Here is a 19,655-nt window from a genome sequence, read left to right as displayed (position 1 = left end):
AGATATAAAGTCAGAATTGCGAGTTATAAAGTTAGAATTGTGAGATATAAAGTCAGAATTGCGCGATATAAAGTCAGAATTGTGAGATATAAAGTCAGAATTGCGAGTCATAAAGTCAGAATTACGAGTCATAAAGTCAGAATTGCGAGTTATAAAGTTAGAATTGTGAGATATAAAGTCAGAATTGTGCGATATAAAGTCAGAATTGCCAGATAAAGTCAGAATTGTGAGATATAAAGTCAGAATTGCGAGTCATAAAGTCAGAATTGTGAGATATAAAGTCAGAATTGCCAGATAAAGTCAGAATTGTGAGATAAAGTCAGAATTGTGAGATATAAAGTCAGAATTGCGAGTTATAAAGTTAGAATTGTGAGATATTAAGTCAGAATTGTGCGATATAAAGTCAGAATTGCCAGATAAAGTCAGAATTGTGAGTTATAAAGTCAGAATTGTGAGATATAAAGTCAGAATTGCGAGTCATAAAGTCAGAATTACAAGTTATAAAGTCAGAATTGTGAGATATAAAGTCAGAATTGTGAGTCATAAAGTCAGAATTGTGAGATATAAAGTCAGAATTGCGAGTTATAAAGTTAGAATTGTGAGATATAAAGTCAGAATTGCGCGATATAAAGTCAGAATTGTGAGATATAAAGTCAGAATTGCGAGTCATAAAGTCAGAATTACGAGTCATAAAGTCAGAATTCCGAGTTATAAAGTTAGAATTGTGAGATATAAAGTCAGAATTGTGAGATATAAAGTCAGAATTGCGAGCCATAAAGTCAGAATCGTGAGATATAAAGTCAGAAATGCGAGTTATAAAGTCAGAATTGTAAGATATAAAGTCAGAATTGTGAGATATAAAGTCAGAATTGCCAGATAAAGTCAGAATTGTGAGATATAAAGTCAGAATTGTGAGATATAAAGTCAGAATTGTGAGATATAAAGTCAAAATTGTGAGATATAAAGTCAGAATTGCGAGTCATAAAGTCAGAATTACAAGTTATAAAGTCAGAATTGTGAGATATAAAGTCAGAATTGCGAGTCATAAAGTCAGAATTGTGAGATATAAAGTCAGAATTGCCAGATAAAGTCAGAATTGTGAGACATAAAGTCAGAATTGTAAGATATAAAGTCAGAATTGTGAGATATAAAGTCAGAATTGTGAGTCATAAAGTCAGAATTACGAGTTATAAAGTCAGAAATTGCGAGTTATAAAGTCAAAATTGCCAGATAAAGTCAGAATTGTGAGATATAAAGTCAGAATTGCCAGATAAAGTCAGAATTGTGAGATATAAAGTCAGAATTGTGAGATATAAAGTCAAAATTGTGAGATATAAAGTCAGAATTGCGAGTCATAAAGTCAGAATTACAAGTTATAAAGTCAGAATTGAGATATAAAGTCAGAATTGCGAGTCATAAAGTCAGAATTGTGAGATATAAAGTCAGAATTGTGAGTTATAAAGTTAGAATTGCGAGATATAAAGTCAGAATTGCGCGATATAAAGTCAGAATTGTGAGATATAAAGTCAGAATTGCGAGTCATAAAGTCAGAATTGTGAGATATAAAGTCAGAATTGCGAGTTATAAAGTTAGAATTGTGAGATATAAAGTCAGAATTGCGCGATATAAAGTCAGAATTGTGAGATATAAAGTCAGAATTGCGAGTCATAAAGTCAGAATTACGAGTCATAAAGTCAGAATTGCGAGTTATAAAGTTAGAATTGTGAGATATAAAGTCAGAATTGCCAGATAAAGTCAGAATTGTGAGATATAAAGTCAGAATTGTAAGATATAAAGTCAGAATTGCCAGATAAAGTCAGAATTGTGAGATAAAGTCAGAATTGCTAGCCATAAAGTCAGAATCGTGAGATATAAAGTCAGAATTGCGTGTCATAAAGTCAGAACTATAAATATCAGCACTCACTCTATATCCCCCAACAATGTGTCTTTATAAGATATTTAAATACATTTAAATGATTATCATCTGCTGTTCAATACAATGCATTATTCGTTTGTTGCACCCTCATCGTGATGCATAATCAAATATCCCAAACATTTTTTATGTTATTCTCCTTTATTGCTTTCCCTCATAACTTGAAATTAATTTGTAATAATGGTTAGAATTTATCCTACTCCAGTAATGAAGGTGTTGCACAAAGCCGTAAATCTCCCAGGGCTCAGAGGCTCATGGGGAATCTTCACGGAGCTGTTTGTAGACTGTGGAAAAGCCCTATTATCCAGAGAGAGCTCAAACCACTGGTCCAGCTCAGCTTAAAAGAGACTATGGAGAGTCTGTCTCAGGGCTGCCTCTGCTAAAATTTCCAGAATCCATGCGTCACACCCAACTACCAAGGGGGAAGAAGTACGAACCTGCTGTCGATTTCTGTGACCCTCTTTTAAAGTTACATGAGAGAAGAACATACACTCCTCCATCTAAAATCTGCAGTCCATTAGCTGGGGTTATTATTACCTGACTGCTTCTTGAAGGTGTGACCCCCTTCTACAGATTTTGAGCAAACAGCCATTTTTTTAAAAAGAAAAATGTAAAAGAGCTAAAGAAGGAGGCACTGTTGCATATCCTTTTAAGGAAAAAGACAGGAAAGTGTTGCCACTAATTGTGCAGCAGCTGTTTGACAGCCTTTCCCAAATGCAGCAGAGGCTTTTCAGCTTGGGAATTGTAATCCATGTTTGGTTATGGTATTAGCTGTGAGGGGAAGTGAGCGTGATAAGCCTCAGCAACAGGGATTTATTGAAGAATCATTCATAAACTTCAGCAGAACAAATAGATTCAATCTCTAGACTCCAGGTGTGGATAACATGACAACCTGGTGGCACATCACATCTGATCATTAGCAATGACTACAAGAGCAGTGAAGAACATTTTATTTGCACATTAAATGAGGACTGTGTCATAGAAACTGTTCTTTATGTGTAAAGAATGAATCCAGACAAAGACCAGCAGTTATTTCTGTCTATACCTGTTTTAGTGAGCACTTTCAGACCAGCAACTGAAATAGGCTGTGTTGTGAAAGTGAGAGGTATAGTAATTCAGCAGACTATAATGGCTGTAATAACAGGGTATTCTATTCTCGTTCTGAGGCGCAAACCAGATTTCGGTCGGAGTAGATATCTGTTATTTGGAATAGCCTATTACGTTTTGCCGCCTAGCATATCTGGGATTGTTCAGCTGAGATTTTCAAAAGTCAATGTCTGTCCAAACCACTGATCCATATCCAGATCTGTGGTCCAAAAACTAAACCAAGTCATCATGTACTTCAACTACAACAGCATTTTGTCTATTTGCAGTTCATAGCAGTAAATGGATTGCAGGTCTGTTCTGAAAGGGTTGTGGACAGCAGGGGAACAAATGCAACTAACCATATGATTGTGGATAGTTAAGACAGCAAAATGTTGTCTGGCTATTACCAGACCAAGCTCAATTTAAGATTGAACATTGGTCTAGGGGGGTTTGCTTTGTGTTTTCTACTGCACAAGAGGCGTGATAAATGAGCATAATTCAAATGACTCTGTATGCAATTGGTTAGTTCTTCAACCAATCAGACCACAAGAGGCGTGATCAATGGGCAATGCTTCTCTATCCGTCATCGCGTTAAACCCGCCAATAGCGCGCCAGGTGGATAAGCCAGTCTGTGATTTGTTCCCGCAAAAGTGTAACAGAAGCAGCAGAAATGAATGTACAGGTTTCCAGACTGAGTTGGAGGGCGAAATCAAATCGCCGGCAGATCAGGCTGGGTTCACCCAGCCTAAGTAAAATTACCTTATTACCTTCAAACGAGAGAAAAAAAACACACCATTAAATACTTCCCATATGCTTAGTTCTGTCAAGAAAACTTTCAGAGTGTTTGGCATGATAATGAATAGGACAATGTTGATATGTTTGGTCTTGGCGGAATAGATTTGCTACTGTTGTTGCTGTTATTGCTGCTGCTGTGCCTGAGCAAGTACAGGACTTGCTACTACCAATACATACACAACAAACTGCTGTGAGCAAGAAAGACATGCTGCTGCTGTACAAAATAGCATACACGAATTACCCATAGCAGATCTATACAGGTGGAGTTGGGGAAGGTGGAGGGTTTCTTACTACGTGCCCCTATTATGGTTTTTCGAATATTCCCTTTCATGCTCTGTAAACGTTCTGCAAAGTTGTAAAGTCAAAAGTGCACGATAAATAAAGTTATTGTCTCCCAAAAGAATCGACTCTGAACCGCCTAAACGAGTCGTTTCTGTTTCGAATCCCACTGCGTGACGGTTCTACGTCACTAGAAAAGACATTTGCGTAATGCCCGCCTATGTTGTACGTTGTCCAGCCGCGAAAAACTTCACACGCCCACAAACACGTCGTCCCAAAGACTGCTTATCAAATCTCAACGCGGGAGTTCAACGCGGGATTCGCAAAACGCTTGCTCTTGAAAGATGGGTCAGTACCCAGTTTATCTGGACCAGCTTGCTCCTCATAATCACATCCTGTAAGTATGATTAATTATGGATGTATATATTTTCTACCGGGTGATATGTCGTTTTGTGTTTTATATTGTGTAAGTTTCCGGCTAACACACGTTATTACTGTCTTACTGAAATACTACCGCAAATCAGCTGTGTGCCACTATTACCTAAAACTGTGTCTATGTATGCAGATTGTCAGACGTTCTTACTACTTTGAGTAAAGATAACGGATGGAGCAAGATTTGTTTTACAAACGTTTATGTTACAACAGTCCTTCATGTTAGTGCTCGGCTAACATATTCGCTGTTATTGATCCAGTTCCTGCATGTGCACCGCAATAAATTAGAAATATACACAATGATGGACATACACTTGTTAATGCTGATGGTGAGGAATTACAGCTGCAACATCTCATAATGTACCTCAAAATGAGTAGTGTATCACAGAGAGATGTCCTTCTCATGCCGTCCTTGCGATGGAGGTTCGGATTGAATAACTAGTTCTTCCAATATTTCATCATTGGATTCGCGCTTGGATTGATATGGTAAAATCGATGTCATTGTTACTGTCTTTACAGTGTGTACAATCACTAAGGACTGAGGAAGCCTCCTAAGCTGAAGTACAGTTATAGTAATGGACGTTAGCTTCCGAAAAACAGTAGACCAATCGTAACAGACTGGGCCATCTGGCCAATCAGAGCAGAGTAGGCTCACGGAAAGGAAGGATTTATAGAGACTGATTCATCCAGCGAGTCGTTTGAGAATCATTGAACAATGTGGTGATGTGCAATGTATATTTTGAGAAAATTAAAGTGTTTTTGACCTTTGCTGCATGTAAACCTGTGTTAGGAGACCTCCAAAACAAAATTAGGAAACTTTAAAATAGCATAATAGGGGCACTTTAATAAAGCAACTGCTAGACACAATGCTGACCAGTATTTGAAGGTTGAGCAGCGAGCTCATTGGCTACTGACACAGCAGGAACCAATCAGCTGTGCCCTATGCAAGCAGATTGAGTTAGGGACCTATCAGCCTGCACCATCTGGAGTTTCATGACAGAACTTTGTATTTGTTGACGTCAAAGGCGAGTATTCTATCAAACTCTATATTTGACAGAAGCTAGGCAAATAAGACCGATTTCTCAGAAGATGCCATTGTTTTTGTTTACTTTTGGACAGTAAATAAGTTCCATACCGTTTCAGGTTGCTACTTGATGTCCAATGCGAAATAACTGGGTCCTGAAGCAAAACCAATTTCCTTACATCTCCTTTAAAATCCACGCACTAATAGCACAGATGCTCAAGGACGTTTTCCGAAAGCACTGTTTTTCCCAGTCTGATCTGCGTCATTTGGGCTTTGTCTGTCTTGGAGACACTATCATGGTACCAGCAGAGAAAAACAGTCTCTGTGCTGTCAGTATGCCTGCACTTAAAAAAAGGGAAGCAATGATTCATCTTGCTAATGACTTCAGCACACAACATGAGCAGGGTGTGCACAGCATGGGAAAGTGAGGTGGTGCAGAGAGTGTCAATGGGAGCATGAGAGGGGCTACAGAGCAAGGTGACCAGATATAGATAAACTGTTATGTCACACAGAGGGGGGTCAGGTGAGCCATGAAGGCCAGAAGCGTGAGTTAAAACTAAAGACTGAAAAAAAAAAAAAAGAATTATCAAAATTTTTCAAAAATAACAAGCTCATTGCGGCTCCTTCACACACAAATCTACTTGTCATGCACTTGTTGAATTGCTCCCACTAATTGTGCAGTTTATTTGCACACACTGTCTGTATTGTTTTAGTGCTTAGTTTACTAAAGGAATTATGCAAATCAGCAAATGCACCTGCAAAAACACTATTTGCATGTCATGCTAAATAGAGCAGACTTGCAAAAGCTAGCATACTATGCTGGAACTGCACAGTATCGCTCCACAGACACACGATTCAGCTATTTAAATGCGCAAAAGCGCAAGTCGACACAGTGTGGCTGGATATATGCCCAATTATAATGGTTTTCTCCATCATTTGATCGTAATTTGATGAATTACTGCTGTCATTTCAATAGAAAATGTACTCAAACATCTCTTTTAAATTAAATTCCCACAAACGACTGTTAACAGCACAATGCTAGTTCTGCCTGGCAAAAAGCAATGATTTTTGTGAATAAGGCACAAAATGTATAATGAGCCTAATTTACAAAGAAAGGAGGCTTGTTTGGGCTACCTAATTTAAATATTTAATTTACATTGTAGCACATTTAACATCTGGATTTTTGAAATACCACATACAAGTGGCACACAAATGTAGTGAATCCAGCCCTTGAAATTTACAGAAAACATTTACACCCTACTTTCAAAACACAAAAGCTCTTTCAATTTAGTTATCGTCTACTAGCCATCAACAGTGATTTTTTTTTTATTGCAGCTTTAGATGACTACACTAATATCCGTATCCTCTAATCCACCTAGAGGAGGGCGTGATGACCGGATGTAAATTTGGATGTCAGTTTGATCTCTGTTTATTCCTCTAATCTCTTTTTGTAGTCAGGTGGTATTCACACATTGCCAGGCGGCCTACACATGTCCCTATCACAGAGGCCAAAGTGCTGAAGGGCTGGCCATGTGAGGAAGAAAGGGCCGTTTCAGAAAGCCAAGTGTAATTGCATCATGACCTAGTGTGGATGGTAATAAATATCCAGCGTTGGAGGAGCCTGTGAGGCAGGCTTTTCTGATTCTTTTTGTATAATAATAAAAGTTATTGAAATGGTCCAACCTATTAGTGAAATAGCTGCCAATACATTATAATAAAAGGCAAAAATGTAATAAAATTATACATAATAAGAATGATATGGTATTAGAATGTTTAAAATTAGAACTATATTACACTATATATTTAAGACTTCCGTGGACTCTAATTCTGCTATCTATTTACCAGGGAATACAAAATATTAAATATTATTATGTTGGTTTGACAAAGAGACCCCGGAGAGACTCAAAGACCTCTAACCTGTTCTGACTTGGATTGCTATATCTTTTCTAACTGATCTGACGTTCGTTAAACATACGATCAAATTCAAAACTACGATTAGTCTCAAACTTTAAATTAGAGGGTCAAAACCTTTGTACAATAAGACTTATAGAGTATTTAAGCTGTCTATCACTAGTAAAGCTTAATGACTATCCTAGGACAACACGCTAAAACATGCTAGCAACAAGCTAATCATGATAAAAACATGCTAATTCATGCTAGCAAAATGCTAAAACATGTTAGAAAAATGGCAGCAATGTGCTAAAAAACATGTAAGAAACATGCTAATCATGCTAGCCATGTGCTAAATCATGTTAAAAACAGCATGATTGCAATGTGCTAAATGATGCAAAAAATTTGCTAATGGTGCGTTCAAGTCATGTCATAAAGATCGTATTTACGAGTTGAACGCCACCACAATGTCGTAAATATGAGTGGGAAGCTCAGGATTTTCTTTAAGCCCTGATCTTTAGGAGTTGGGTGCGTGTCATTGAGAAACATGGCGGAATACTGCAATACTTAAAAGATATTTAGCAGTGATATTGTCAGGCTTGTCTATTACAGCAAAGTAAGGTAATGGCCTGCACAAAATATGATAGCATTATAATATAACATAATATGTAACTATAAAGATTACAGTGGCTTAAGAACCTGGCAATATTTTTTGTGTAGCTGCCGTAGTAATGACTTCCCACCTTGTAAATACGAACTTCCCAGGACTTGAACGCACCATTGATCATGCTAGAAACATGCTAGCAATGTGCTAATTCATGCTAGCAACATGCTATAAATGTGTGCTAAAACATGTTAGCAACATGCTAACAACATGTTAAAACCAAATGCAACCTCCCACAGTTTCTCTCTTGAAGCCAATACGGAAGTGACTTAAACTGCAATTCATTGACTGGCCGCTAGGGACAGGCTCCAGAAGGGAGCAGAATCTCATTGAGCACCATGTTAAAATGGCCAACTTTACAGCAGAAAAAACATGTTTACAGCCTGGTAAAAATTTTGGTCTATAAGGCTACTTTTGCCGTTCATGACAACTATGAGGGGGTGAATTTTTTTATAACTCATTTGTTTACATTCGTCTGCATAATTAAGGGCGTGGCCACTTTGAGTGACAGGTGGATTAACGTTTGTCTGCTGTCTGTTAGTCATCGCGTCACCTCAGCTCAACCCACGTCCCGCCTCTTTGACTATTTTCAGTTATCCGGGTGACGCGATGCCAAGATGGCAACGGCCAGCTCGACCCTACTTTATGCTTCAAAACTGCTCTTTAGAATCCTATGGGTAACGTCACGAACATTATATTCATATTTTTTTACAGTCTATGGTTAAAACATACTAGCAACGAGCTAAATTATGCGTGCAACATATAAGTTCATGCTAGCAATATGCAAATTCATGCAAGCAGAACGGCAATTCATGCTAGCAACATGTTCATTCATGTTAGCAACATGCTAATTCATGCTAGCAACCTGTTAAAACATGCTAGTTCATGCTATCAATGTGCTAAAACATGTTAGTTCATGCTAGCAATGTCTTTCTTTCACTGTTCACTTCACTAAATTAAGAGCTTATAAAACTTTTATACGGCTTGATCTTTACTCATCTAGTTTATATTTACAGCTCAAAGGTTTGGGTTCAGTAAGATTTTTTGTTTTTGGAAAAGAAGATCTCTACATTCACCAAGGCTGCATTTATTTGATTAAAAATACAGAAATCATTATAACATGTTATATTGGTGTTCAAGAAACATTTCTTCTTATTATCAAAGTTGCAAACAGTTATAGTTATGCATCTCCAAAAAAAAGTTGAGTATTCCCTGGCACCTTGGTGTCACTCGCGCTTTGCTCTACTGCCCAGTGTGACTACAGTACAGTGTAGTCACTTGAAATGATTTATTATTATTATTATTATTCAGTCTTTATATCATGTGTTGTTACTCAATGGGTGTTCCAGATATAGACCAATATGACTTCCAACCACTTACTTCTATAAGGAATAGATAAAACACTTTAGGAAACTGTATCTCCAGCTCTGTGGGTGTTCCCTATTCCAGCTTTGTGTGGTGAACTCTAAAATGTTTCAACATTATTACTGTTATTGTTCCTTCTAATAATAAGACTAACCTTGTCCCAGTGTCTCTCTCGATCCAAAGCAATGATCACCATGGAAGGATTAGTGAGATAGCCATCAGCGTTGAAGGAGAGGTCCTTATGCTCCCATGTCACATTTAGCATATGCCTGTAGAACAAATTAGTAGCTTTAAATTAGTAAACCAAAAAAAGTAGATTTGAATTTTAAGTGATTGTACAATTGCCTGGATTTTATCCATCTCTGAAATGAGACAGAAGACTATTAGGCAGAGAAAGCAGGACATTTCAAATACAAGCCTATCATTTTTTACCCCACAAGTCAAATGAATATAAATCAAAGAAAGCGTACAGACACTAATACATTTACAGTATTTGTTCTCTCTCTCTTTTAATCCTCTTTGTCTCATAGACCTCAACATTTTACTAAACAAATTGTTCACTTATAGAACCAGCCACTGGTGGAGCACAACATGAGGCAGGATTTAACAATGTCATTCAATTTTACTTATGCAGAGTGCAGCAGCAGTTATCATTATACAGACATCATTGATAATTCATGATAATGGCTAAAATCATGACATGACTAACAACTATCAATAACAAAATCCTCAGAGGAACTCAAATACACCATTCTATATCCATCTTATCCACCTTCTCTGCGATTTATAGCTCCTTTGAAAAAACTAAGCTCATAAAGAACTATTCAATTTCAGTTGGGCAAGAGAATGTATTATATTATACAAATTTGCACAAATTCTGAACATTCTGTAACCATTTATTCACCCTCTAGTCATTTCAAATGACTGTCTGTAAATAAAAACAACTTCACACATATCTTTTCATACAATGGCAGTGCAAAGTTCACCTGTCTGAAAATATGAAACATGACAACCCCCCCCCCATAAAAGTAGTCCATATAACAATGCATGACAGATGGAAATGTAAGATTATCCACCAATAATCTTCCTTTCCTGTGAATTTGTTAATTTGACAACTGCTGAGATTTGATCATTGAGTCACTGAGTTGAACTCTGATTTTGTGAAAGTGAATTTTGTGAAAATTAATTGATTCATTCAACGATCTGGTTCTCAAGTTCAACTCACTGTTCACAACATGCAACAGTGATTCTTGAGTTAACAACTTACTTTAATTGCCCTTTTTTCCTTGTCGTTTTCGTTGTGTATTTAAAAGAACCATGTGAAGATACATGAAATAACATGAGGGTGAGCAAATATGTCTTTTTAATTCAATCCTCATCCCCATCTTACCTCATCACCTCAGACCATCCTACTAATATAACGTTTTTCCAGGAAGAATACTTTCCATCTTGCCGTGCACCTGATGATTCCTTTGATACTGCCCAACTAGTCACACGTCTGAAAAGCCAGTTCTTTAAAGATTTATAAACTGTCTTACGACAGACGTTTCTTTTTATGCCAGAGAAACGGGCAGACACCTGAACAGCACCGAAGCCTGGGAACATTCCGGATGGAGAACCCAGTCACTCATGTGTCTCTGATACGCTTGATCACAGAAAGCTCGGAGAGGCAATTGGAACACTATTTAATGAGGACGGTGACTCCCAGGTGAATGGCAGATTTAACAAGGAAATCTGGAGAATCTCCCAGTCTCATTACAAGGGAGAGAGACCACAAGAAAAGGCACAAGAATGCAATGTTTTGTCTGGAAAGCTGTTTATGATGAAATCTCCAGCGGCCAGCTAAGCTGTGAGAATTAAAATTGTCAGGATTTTGAGGATTTTTGAATTTGCCACCCACACTTTCCAGTTGAATTTGATGTGATCAACGCATTTGACAAAAAAATAGGGCAATGCTGGCCAAGGGAGGACTAAATATATGACAGCTTTATAAAACATTATTGGCAGTCAGAGTACTACAGATATTCCAAAGGGATGTCTATGATATGATATAGTATGTATATATATCAATAGCATGTCCTATATATATATATATATAGGACATGATATTGATAAAGATCAATAAACCAAAATAATAGGAGATAATATAATATTAAATAAATAAAGGTCCATAAAAGAATACACTTTAATTTTTTGGTTTTTTTAACACAATTAGGTACAAAGTGCATGACAAAGTAAATGACAACTTAAACTTCATCATTAGAAATGTGTAATTACAAACATATTTATATATTTAAATATATTTAATTTACATTAACATACAAATTTTAGCTTACCATAAATGCTTGATTCAGCAGTACATTTACTGCTCGACAGTACACTTTATTTTACAGTGTCCTTGTTACATATGTTACATGTACTTACCATAGTAGTAACAGTAAATTATGCATAATTACATGCAACTAACCCTAAATCAAACCCTGATCCTACCCTAACCCTATAGTAAGTACATATAGATATTAAATATTACTCAGTACTTAAATATATAATTACACTGTAACAATGACACCTTAAAATAAAGTGTAACCCCATATTTCAACAGAAGTAATTATAAAATTACATATAGAGATGTACTTAAGTCCAACCTAAGTGGGTCAAAAAAGCACTCTAAAGTCCTTAAACTGCCATTAAACTAAAATTCCTTTCCATTTAATTGCAATTGACATGCAATTAAGTGTCTGAAACCATTACATTTTGTTCACACTCAAGTATATTATTTTAAAGTATATTATTTCTGTAATAAAAAGACGGATTTTAAATCCTTTCTTTTAACAAACAATCTAAAGGTGCTCTTTCATTTACTAAACGTATCAATCTTAAAAAGTCTTACCTGAAGAGAGAATTGTTGGCATATGATTTGGCAGGACTACTGCAGTCACTGTGGCCCTCAGGAATGGATCCTCTGCTCTTGTGGAAACTGTACACCCCTTTTACTATGACCGCTACTCCTTCCCGAACCCTCTGGCGCAGTGTTTTCTTCCAGCGGTCTGTGATAATACTGATGACGCCCACTGGGAAACTGTCAGGAGGGGACGCTTCAGGGTTCCCCACAGCCAGACTGGGGACAACCCAGATGTATCCAGGCCCCAGAAGCCCCACATCAGAGGCCATCCTGAACAAGTACTGCGCCTCCTCGTGAGAACAGTACACTAGATATACCTGCGAGTCCACCTGCTGTAGTAGTCTACGTGTACGGATGTCATTGGCCCCCACGGACATCTCAAAGCTCAGCACATCCTGCAGCTCCCACAGGAAGTAGCTGGTGTCCGTGAAGGAGCGAATGTAGTCCACAAAGTTCTCATAGCCGGGATACAAACTGGTGATCACCACAAAGTTACCCCAGTTGTACTCCTCCATCACTTTGAACATTGCATTTATTTGCTGCTCTATAGAAGCTCCCATCTGGAGAAAGGTAGAGCCTTCAGCCTGCAGAATCAAGACAAAAGTTAAAAAGGAAGTAATTCATGTGAATAATTGAATAATTCTCCATTGAATAATTTGAATTATCAATTGAATAATTTAAGCATTTCGGCAGTGTTGTGGAAGAATTAAAAATAGCAACTTGTCTACTGACGTGCCATTAACTCAGCTGTTTCCAAAGTGAAACTTTTCAATAACAAGCTACTTTTTCCTAACAAGTATAGTGCTGAAGTGTTTTTTTATTCACATTATACTGCTTTAAGCTTTTAATACATCCTCTCTCATATTTATTTTTGGTAAGTTTGATTCATTACAGTGATTCATTTTGAACTAACCGATTTAATAAATAACCAGACTTTCCAAAACTACAAAGAGAGGACGTTTTAAAGTAAATTTTTAAACTACACTGTAAAAAAAGTTGCTTCCTTAAATTTTTAAGGACAATCAACTTGGATGTTTAAGTAATTTCAACTTAAATTACATTAAACTTCTAAAACAATATCAAATAACTTGTAAATAAGGCGTGTGGAGCAGTTTTATGATGGATAGATGCACTTTTATGGACTTTGAAACAGAAACAGCCATTCATTGCCATTATAAAGCTTGGAAGAGCCAGGACATTTTTTATTATAACTCAGATTGTATTCGTCTGAAAAAGAATATACATATACACCTAGGACGGCTTGAGGGTGAGTAAATCATGGGGTAATTTTCATTTTTGGGTGAACTATCCCAAATATTTTTTTACAGTGTAATTCAGTCAGTTCAAATGATTCACAATTTCTCTGAAAGAGCTGTTGAGCCAGGTAATACAGCTGTGATTGATTGATACAATAAAATATTATATATAATATTTTACATATTATAATAAAATATTGTTATATATTTTACAAGGTATTTTTTAAATGTAATTAACTACACTCAATGTAGTTAGCAACTTTTTTTCCCATATAAATGCAGCATTGGTAAGCAAGAGGCTAAAAGATAAAAAAATACCTACTCTAAACTTTTGAACTGTAGAGTATGTATGTTTTAAATTGACCAATGAATGAGCTTCTGATGAGAGCCATAACTCACGCTGCACTATAATTGTTCTGCATTTCAGCTTTTATAGGTTGTACACACATACAGGAGATCCATAGTAACTCAATCATGGTACATGGGACTTTTTCATACCATTGAAATAACATGTATTACTGAGCAACATTAACCTTGAACACGTTTCAAAGTATGAGATACGAGAATTGGATTTACAACGCAAAGACAATTCACTAGACTATTGATCCTATCTGTACCACAGCCACGCGTAGAACACTTGATTTATTGCCTGACTTTCAACCATTATTCCTCTTTCTGTAATCCTATTGAATAGATTTACACTTGACACCTAATACTCGTTTATCCACGCAGCTGTTCAATATCATGCCGGTGTGATGCGCTCTTTGAACAAAACAATATGCAATATTGCATTTGCATATAAAAATGTGTGAATCACCACACTTAGCGTCAATATCAAGCCACAGTTGTGCACGTAAAAAAACAAAATGATCTATTAAGTGTGGTTTTAATTTCACTTGCACTGTCTTGGTTAACTTCAAACAAGCAAGCGTCCTAATGCCCTACACTGCCAACCGCATTTACTTCCACCGCACAGCATGAGATGACTCAAAGGTACCGGAGGAGGTGGTGTCCAATTAAGTTCCAAAGTGAGAAAAATGGGTGTGGAGGTCTTGGGAGTGTCAGGAGCCGAGAGACATTCTCCCAAGACTCCTCTCTGACTAAGAGCTTTCCCCTTTCCTGACAGACTGATCCGGTGTCCTTCAAATAACTTCTGTGGTTAAAGTAGGCTACCTCTTGGAGAGAGAGAGAGGGCTTTCGAATGTCAGGTGCTCTGGAAGTTTTTTTTTTCTTTAAGAAGTTATACAATCACCCAGACTCAGCTCAGCTCTCCTGCGATTAGCACTCATGAGTCTCGGCAACACCATTTTAAAGTTATGCCATAGCAGTCAAAACATGCATTCTCAGTAAAATGGGACGATACCTCAGGGACTATGGTAATAGGCATTACATGTGCACTTTGGGCATGAACTTAGTCCCATGAGTTTTGATAGGTGCAATGCACCCTCAGTCACTTATGCAGACAAGACCTTAAACCAGGGATTCTCAACTCTGGCCCTCGAGGTCCACTTTCCTGCAGAGTTTTGCATCCTACCCTAATCAAACACACCTGAACATGCTAATCAAGTTCTTTAGGATTACTAGAAAGCAAAACTGCTTTAAGGCATCCCTCCATGTTTAGCAAAAAAAGAAAACAAAAGTGCAACTTTACGGTATGCAAGGAAGGAGACAAGTATTTTTTAAGGAACGTGAATGGAGGAGAGGCTTCACTACACTGAATAAACTGCTTTTGCAGGAAAACAGCTTAGGATTTAATGAATCGACAGCTAATCAGCAAATCTTCAACATGTTTGTCATTTAACATTCATTTAACCAGAAAAAAAATCTGTTTTTTATAAAAAAATGACAATTTTGTGACAGGTAGGATTCAGTTTAAGGACCTTCTCATTCATTTCAGTGATTGACTGTCGCACAAAAATTAAATGACGCCAAGGTTGTAATGTGATTGGCTATTAAGGCACACATGATCCAAATTAGCTGTTACTCATTCTCCAATGGTAGAGCCACGCAGCATCATATCTCCCAATAATAATACCATCTCTTCTAGAAAGTTATTGGCAGGTTAGTTTGATAAAGGTTGGAGATGAACTCTGCAGGTAAGTGGACCTCGAGGGCCAGAGTTGAGAACCACTGCCTTAAAGGTACTGTGTATTGTTCACTCAAAAATTATGTAATAATTTTTTCAACCCTCTTTCTTTCCAAATATGTCTGACTTTCTTCCGTGGAACACAAAAGTCAATATTCTGAAAAATGTCTCAGTATTTTTTGTCCCTTCAATGAAAGTACATTTTTCTCATTATTTAGTGTTCCACAGAAGAAAGAAAGTCATACAGGTTTGGAATGAGTATTTCAAATATATAATAATAATATTTAAAATTCTCTGGAAAAAAAAACAAAATAAATGAATACATTAAATTCCAGGCCATGTTCTTTATCCAATGTCTGGCGCTTGCACCCACTTACCAAAAAGGTAAGCTCTGCCAGATTGTAACATTAAGTGCAAAAGTGATACTTTAAGATCTTTATTAATTTGACAAGGCACTTGGCCATTGACAGTGTCCAATACTACTGGGAATTCATGAAAAAAAAATCCCATAACAGATGCTTGTGACCTACAGTCCAATCCCTCAAGCTAGACAAAATAATCAGCAACAGCTTATTCAATTGCATGGGATTTACATGTGCAATATACATTGGTTTGTCTTGCTGTAGCATGACCAGATTCGAACAAAGTAGAACAGGATGTTGCATATCTCTGCCTCCGCCCACCGCATGCCTATACAACAGGAATTGTATAATCACATCAGATTTATATGATATGATATGCACGCATTTCTCAAAGGAGATTAAACGGCTAATCCACAATCTGGAAATGTGGTATGAAATATGGTTCATTGCATTATGCAAATGTTTCTTTGTGGCAATTTTTCTAATTTGATTGATATTTTATATGTTGAACCCTTACTTTCAAGTCTATTACTGAATGTTTTTTGTATTATAGTGTGCTGTGCGGTCCGAAATATTAACGCTTTATTACATAATTGAGAATTGGAAATGATAAAAATGAAGGATGCAAGAGATTCTTTTTAGGTTTTCCCTCAGTGCTCTTTAATATAAAGTAAGAAAATGGTCATTGGGCTGTTCAAAAGATTTGGCAAATTATTCAGGATCTTTAGATTTCATGCTCTATGGTTAAACTCCTGAAATATAATTCCCTGCTTCATTTTAATCCAGTTCTTACACAATTATCTGGCATTGGAGAAAAACGCATATTTTTGGCTTTCTGTTCCACTTTATACATCTTATCGACCTTTTTTTCTGCACACCCTGCGAGTCTGAAAGGCATTTGTAAATGACAGCTGGGCGGGAAGGAGTATAACTGGTATTGAAGATACTCATCTGTCCCATTAAATCAAGGGCTATTGTGTTTCTCATTTAAAGATATACATCTTTTGCCAGTCTGAAAGCATAATGATTGTTTTACTGTACTTTTTTTCTTTTGTGGATTTCAGATATCAGATGCTGTAAAATCCACACAGCGTGCACTAATAGAGAAAAAGCGACACAACTGCACATGCCTTTAGTAATGCTTGTTCAAATTAAAGGATTAGTTAACTGTTAAGCAAAAAATTAACATTTTGTCATCATTTACCCTCATGTTGTTTCAAAATTGTATGAGTTGTGGTGATGAAGATTTTTCAAAATTGAAACCCAAACAATCTATGTGACCGTATAGACTGCATTATGTTTTTTCCTTAAACTTTTCCAATAGACAAAACTATCATTTTTACTTCATTCAAACAAGCTTAAGCTGCCAATAGACGCTCAATAAATGTACACAAAATTCCTTCACTCTAAAATTATGTCAAATTACAGTCATCATGAAAGCCTTATACACAGTTGCCTTAAAATGTGCATTGATCAGCTGTAATTGTATATCATTTCTTGATGTTATTCAGAAGTTTCCACACCTCAGTAATCACTGGAAAATGGGACACAACTGTCGGGTGCCGGTTATACATCATAACACATATTGATTTTCACACCTCACAAAATCACTTTTCCACGCATCTATTCAATAGCATATCAGTGCAGGGGGCTCGCTGGAAAATACACACACAAACCATATGCACATGCTAAGGTTTGTTGACCTCACAGCAGTTATTTTACACTCGCTGTGTCTAATAAGAGCTATGAGAACAACGTTCCTGAAATGACTTCACAGATTCCCCTGATTAAATCTTGATTTGATATTTGAAATAAATATACGTTTTTATTTCATGCTGAGTTTTAACTGTACTCCGAGTAAAGCACAGGGGACTCTGCTGCATTATCATAATTCTAATACATTTCTTGTTTATGTAAATTAATGAATGCTAATATTATTGAGACTTACCACACGCCAGCATACAACTTAAGCTCAATAACATTACTGAACTGAGCCTAATTCATGGAACAATCAAAATGTTGATTTTGCACGCATAATTACTGCATTTAATTACATTTTAATTACGTAACAAACACATTTCGGTGTAAATCATTACATTTTTGTGGGTAAATTGGTGCAATACAGTTCAATGTGACCATTTTAATTCAAAAAGTTTTAGAAACAAACAAACACCATTTGGTGTAAATCATTCTCATTTTTTGGTGCATAAACTGTCGGAATGCAACTACGAATGATTCGGTTTTACAAATGATTTACAAGAAAATTATTTGTACAAATTATCCAATGTAAGTTATTGCACTGTGAACATCATAAAAAAGTTACACAAACATTACTTGTACAATTTAATTGTGGCTGAAATTTTTTTATGAATGATTTTCTGTGTAACAATCACACAATTTTCCATTGCATTCAATTGAATGTGACCATTTTGCACGTTTTATTTTTAAAAAGCTTTATGAATAAAAATTTGAAGCAGAAATTTGTTCTGCTTGTGTTTCATGAATACAACCCAATGATTCACTTTTCTGTAGTTGGTTTAATAATAATAATAAAAAAAGCTTAACTGTAATTTTAAGTGATCCAAAGGTTCTTTATCTAGTTGCAAGAATAATCCTTACGTAGTAGATTAAGTGTTGAATTGTGATCACTTTAGCTGACAGATCCCTAAGATCTACCACTGCCATCTTTTCAAACACTTACTTTATGTGAGATGACAACGGCAGATCCTCCACTGATTCCTACGATGGGGATGGACGTCTGAGAGGAGACAAAGTCTAAGATTTGTGCCACAGCTTCTGAGTCCACGTCATCTTCAAACACCACTCCATGGAGGCTGTCTGCTGCCATAGTCTGACAGAGACGTGTGAGTAAAGCCCTGGGGTTAGTGTCATTCACCAGCACGGTGATGGGGTTCACTTCCAGGGGCATGTCTAGGAAGTTTTCCGGACTCAGACGGCCCTTGATCTCACTGTGGTGGGCCAAACCACTGAAAACCACAGCCACGTTGACCGAAGGAGGGCCAAAGAACGGACGTCCCCGGCAGGGAGGTACTACATTGTGTAACAGATGAAAGAAGAAGACGAGTTGAAGAGAGGGACCCCAACACCCTTGAGGAGTGGCCATTTCAGCCTCCTAGAGCCTGAGAGACAGAAAGAGAGCAAAGACTTAGCATTTCAGAATTGTTACTTGTTTGCCAGTTTGTAAAATGTCAGACTTGTGTTCTCTCTAAGTTTATGTATCATTTAAAATATATATTACGGTTTCCTCAAAAATATTTTAAATATTGATAATAATAAGAAATGAGCACCAAATCAGCATATTCGATTGATTTCTGAAGGATCATGTGACACTGAAGACTAGAATAATGGCTGCTGAAAATTCAGCTTTGCCATCACAGAAAAAAAAGTAAAATTTTAAATATATTAAAAAGAATACTGTAATATATTATATTTCACAACATTACTGTATTTTTATCAAATAAATGCAACCATGATGAGCATAAGGGACTTCTTTCAAAAAATTTAAAAATATTACATACCCCAAACTTTTTAATTGCTGTGTACATTTACATTTTTATAGA

General features: G+C 36.6%; 1 protein-coding gene across 1 annotated transcript in view; it reads right to left on the bottom strand.

The window, feature by feature from the left end:
• The window catches only part of grin2cb (glutamate receptor, ionotropic, N-methyl D-aspartate 2Cb), a gene marked incomplete at both ends in the record, with an annotated part of 47,670 nt that extends 28,472 nt beyond the window's left edge, over positions 1-19,198 (bottom strand). The window contains 3 exons of the mRNA XM_079845872.1: positions 9,623-9,737; positions 12,359-12,954; positions 18,776-19,198. Coding sequence (XP_079701998.1) covers positions 9,623-9,737; positions 12,359-12,954; positions 18,776-19,198 — 1,134 coding nt within the window. The remainder of the gene's footprint in view (positions 1-9,622; positions 9,738-12,358; positions 12,955-18,775) is intronic.
• Positions 19,199-19,655: the final 457 nt, after the last annotated feature.

This window comes from Gobio gobio (genome assembly GCF_949357685.1).
Source record: "Gobio gobio genome assembly, chromosome: 20".
NCBI lineage: Eukaryota > Metazoa > Chordata > Actinopteri > Cypriniformes > Gobionidae > Gobio > Gobio gobio.
The sequence above is the reverse complement of the archived record's forward strand: the minus strand, read 5'-3'. Positions and strand labels throughout refer to the sequence as shown.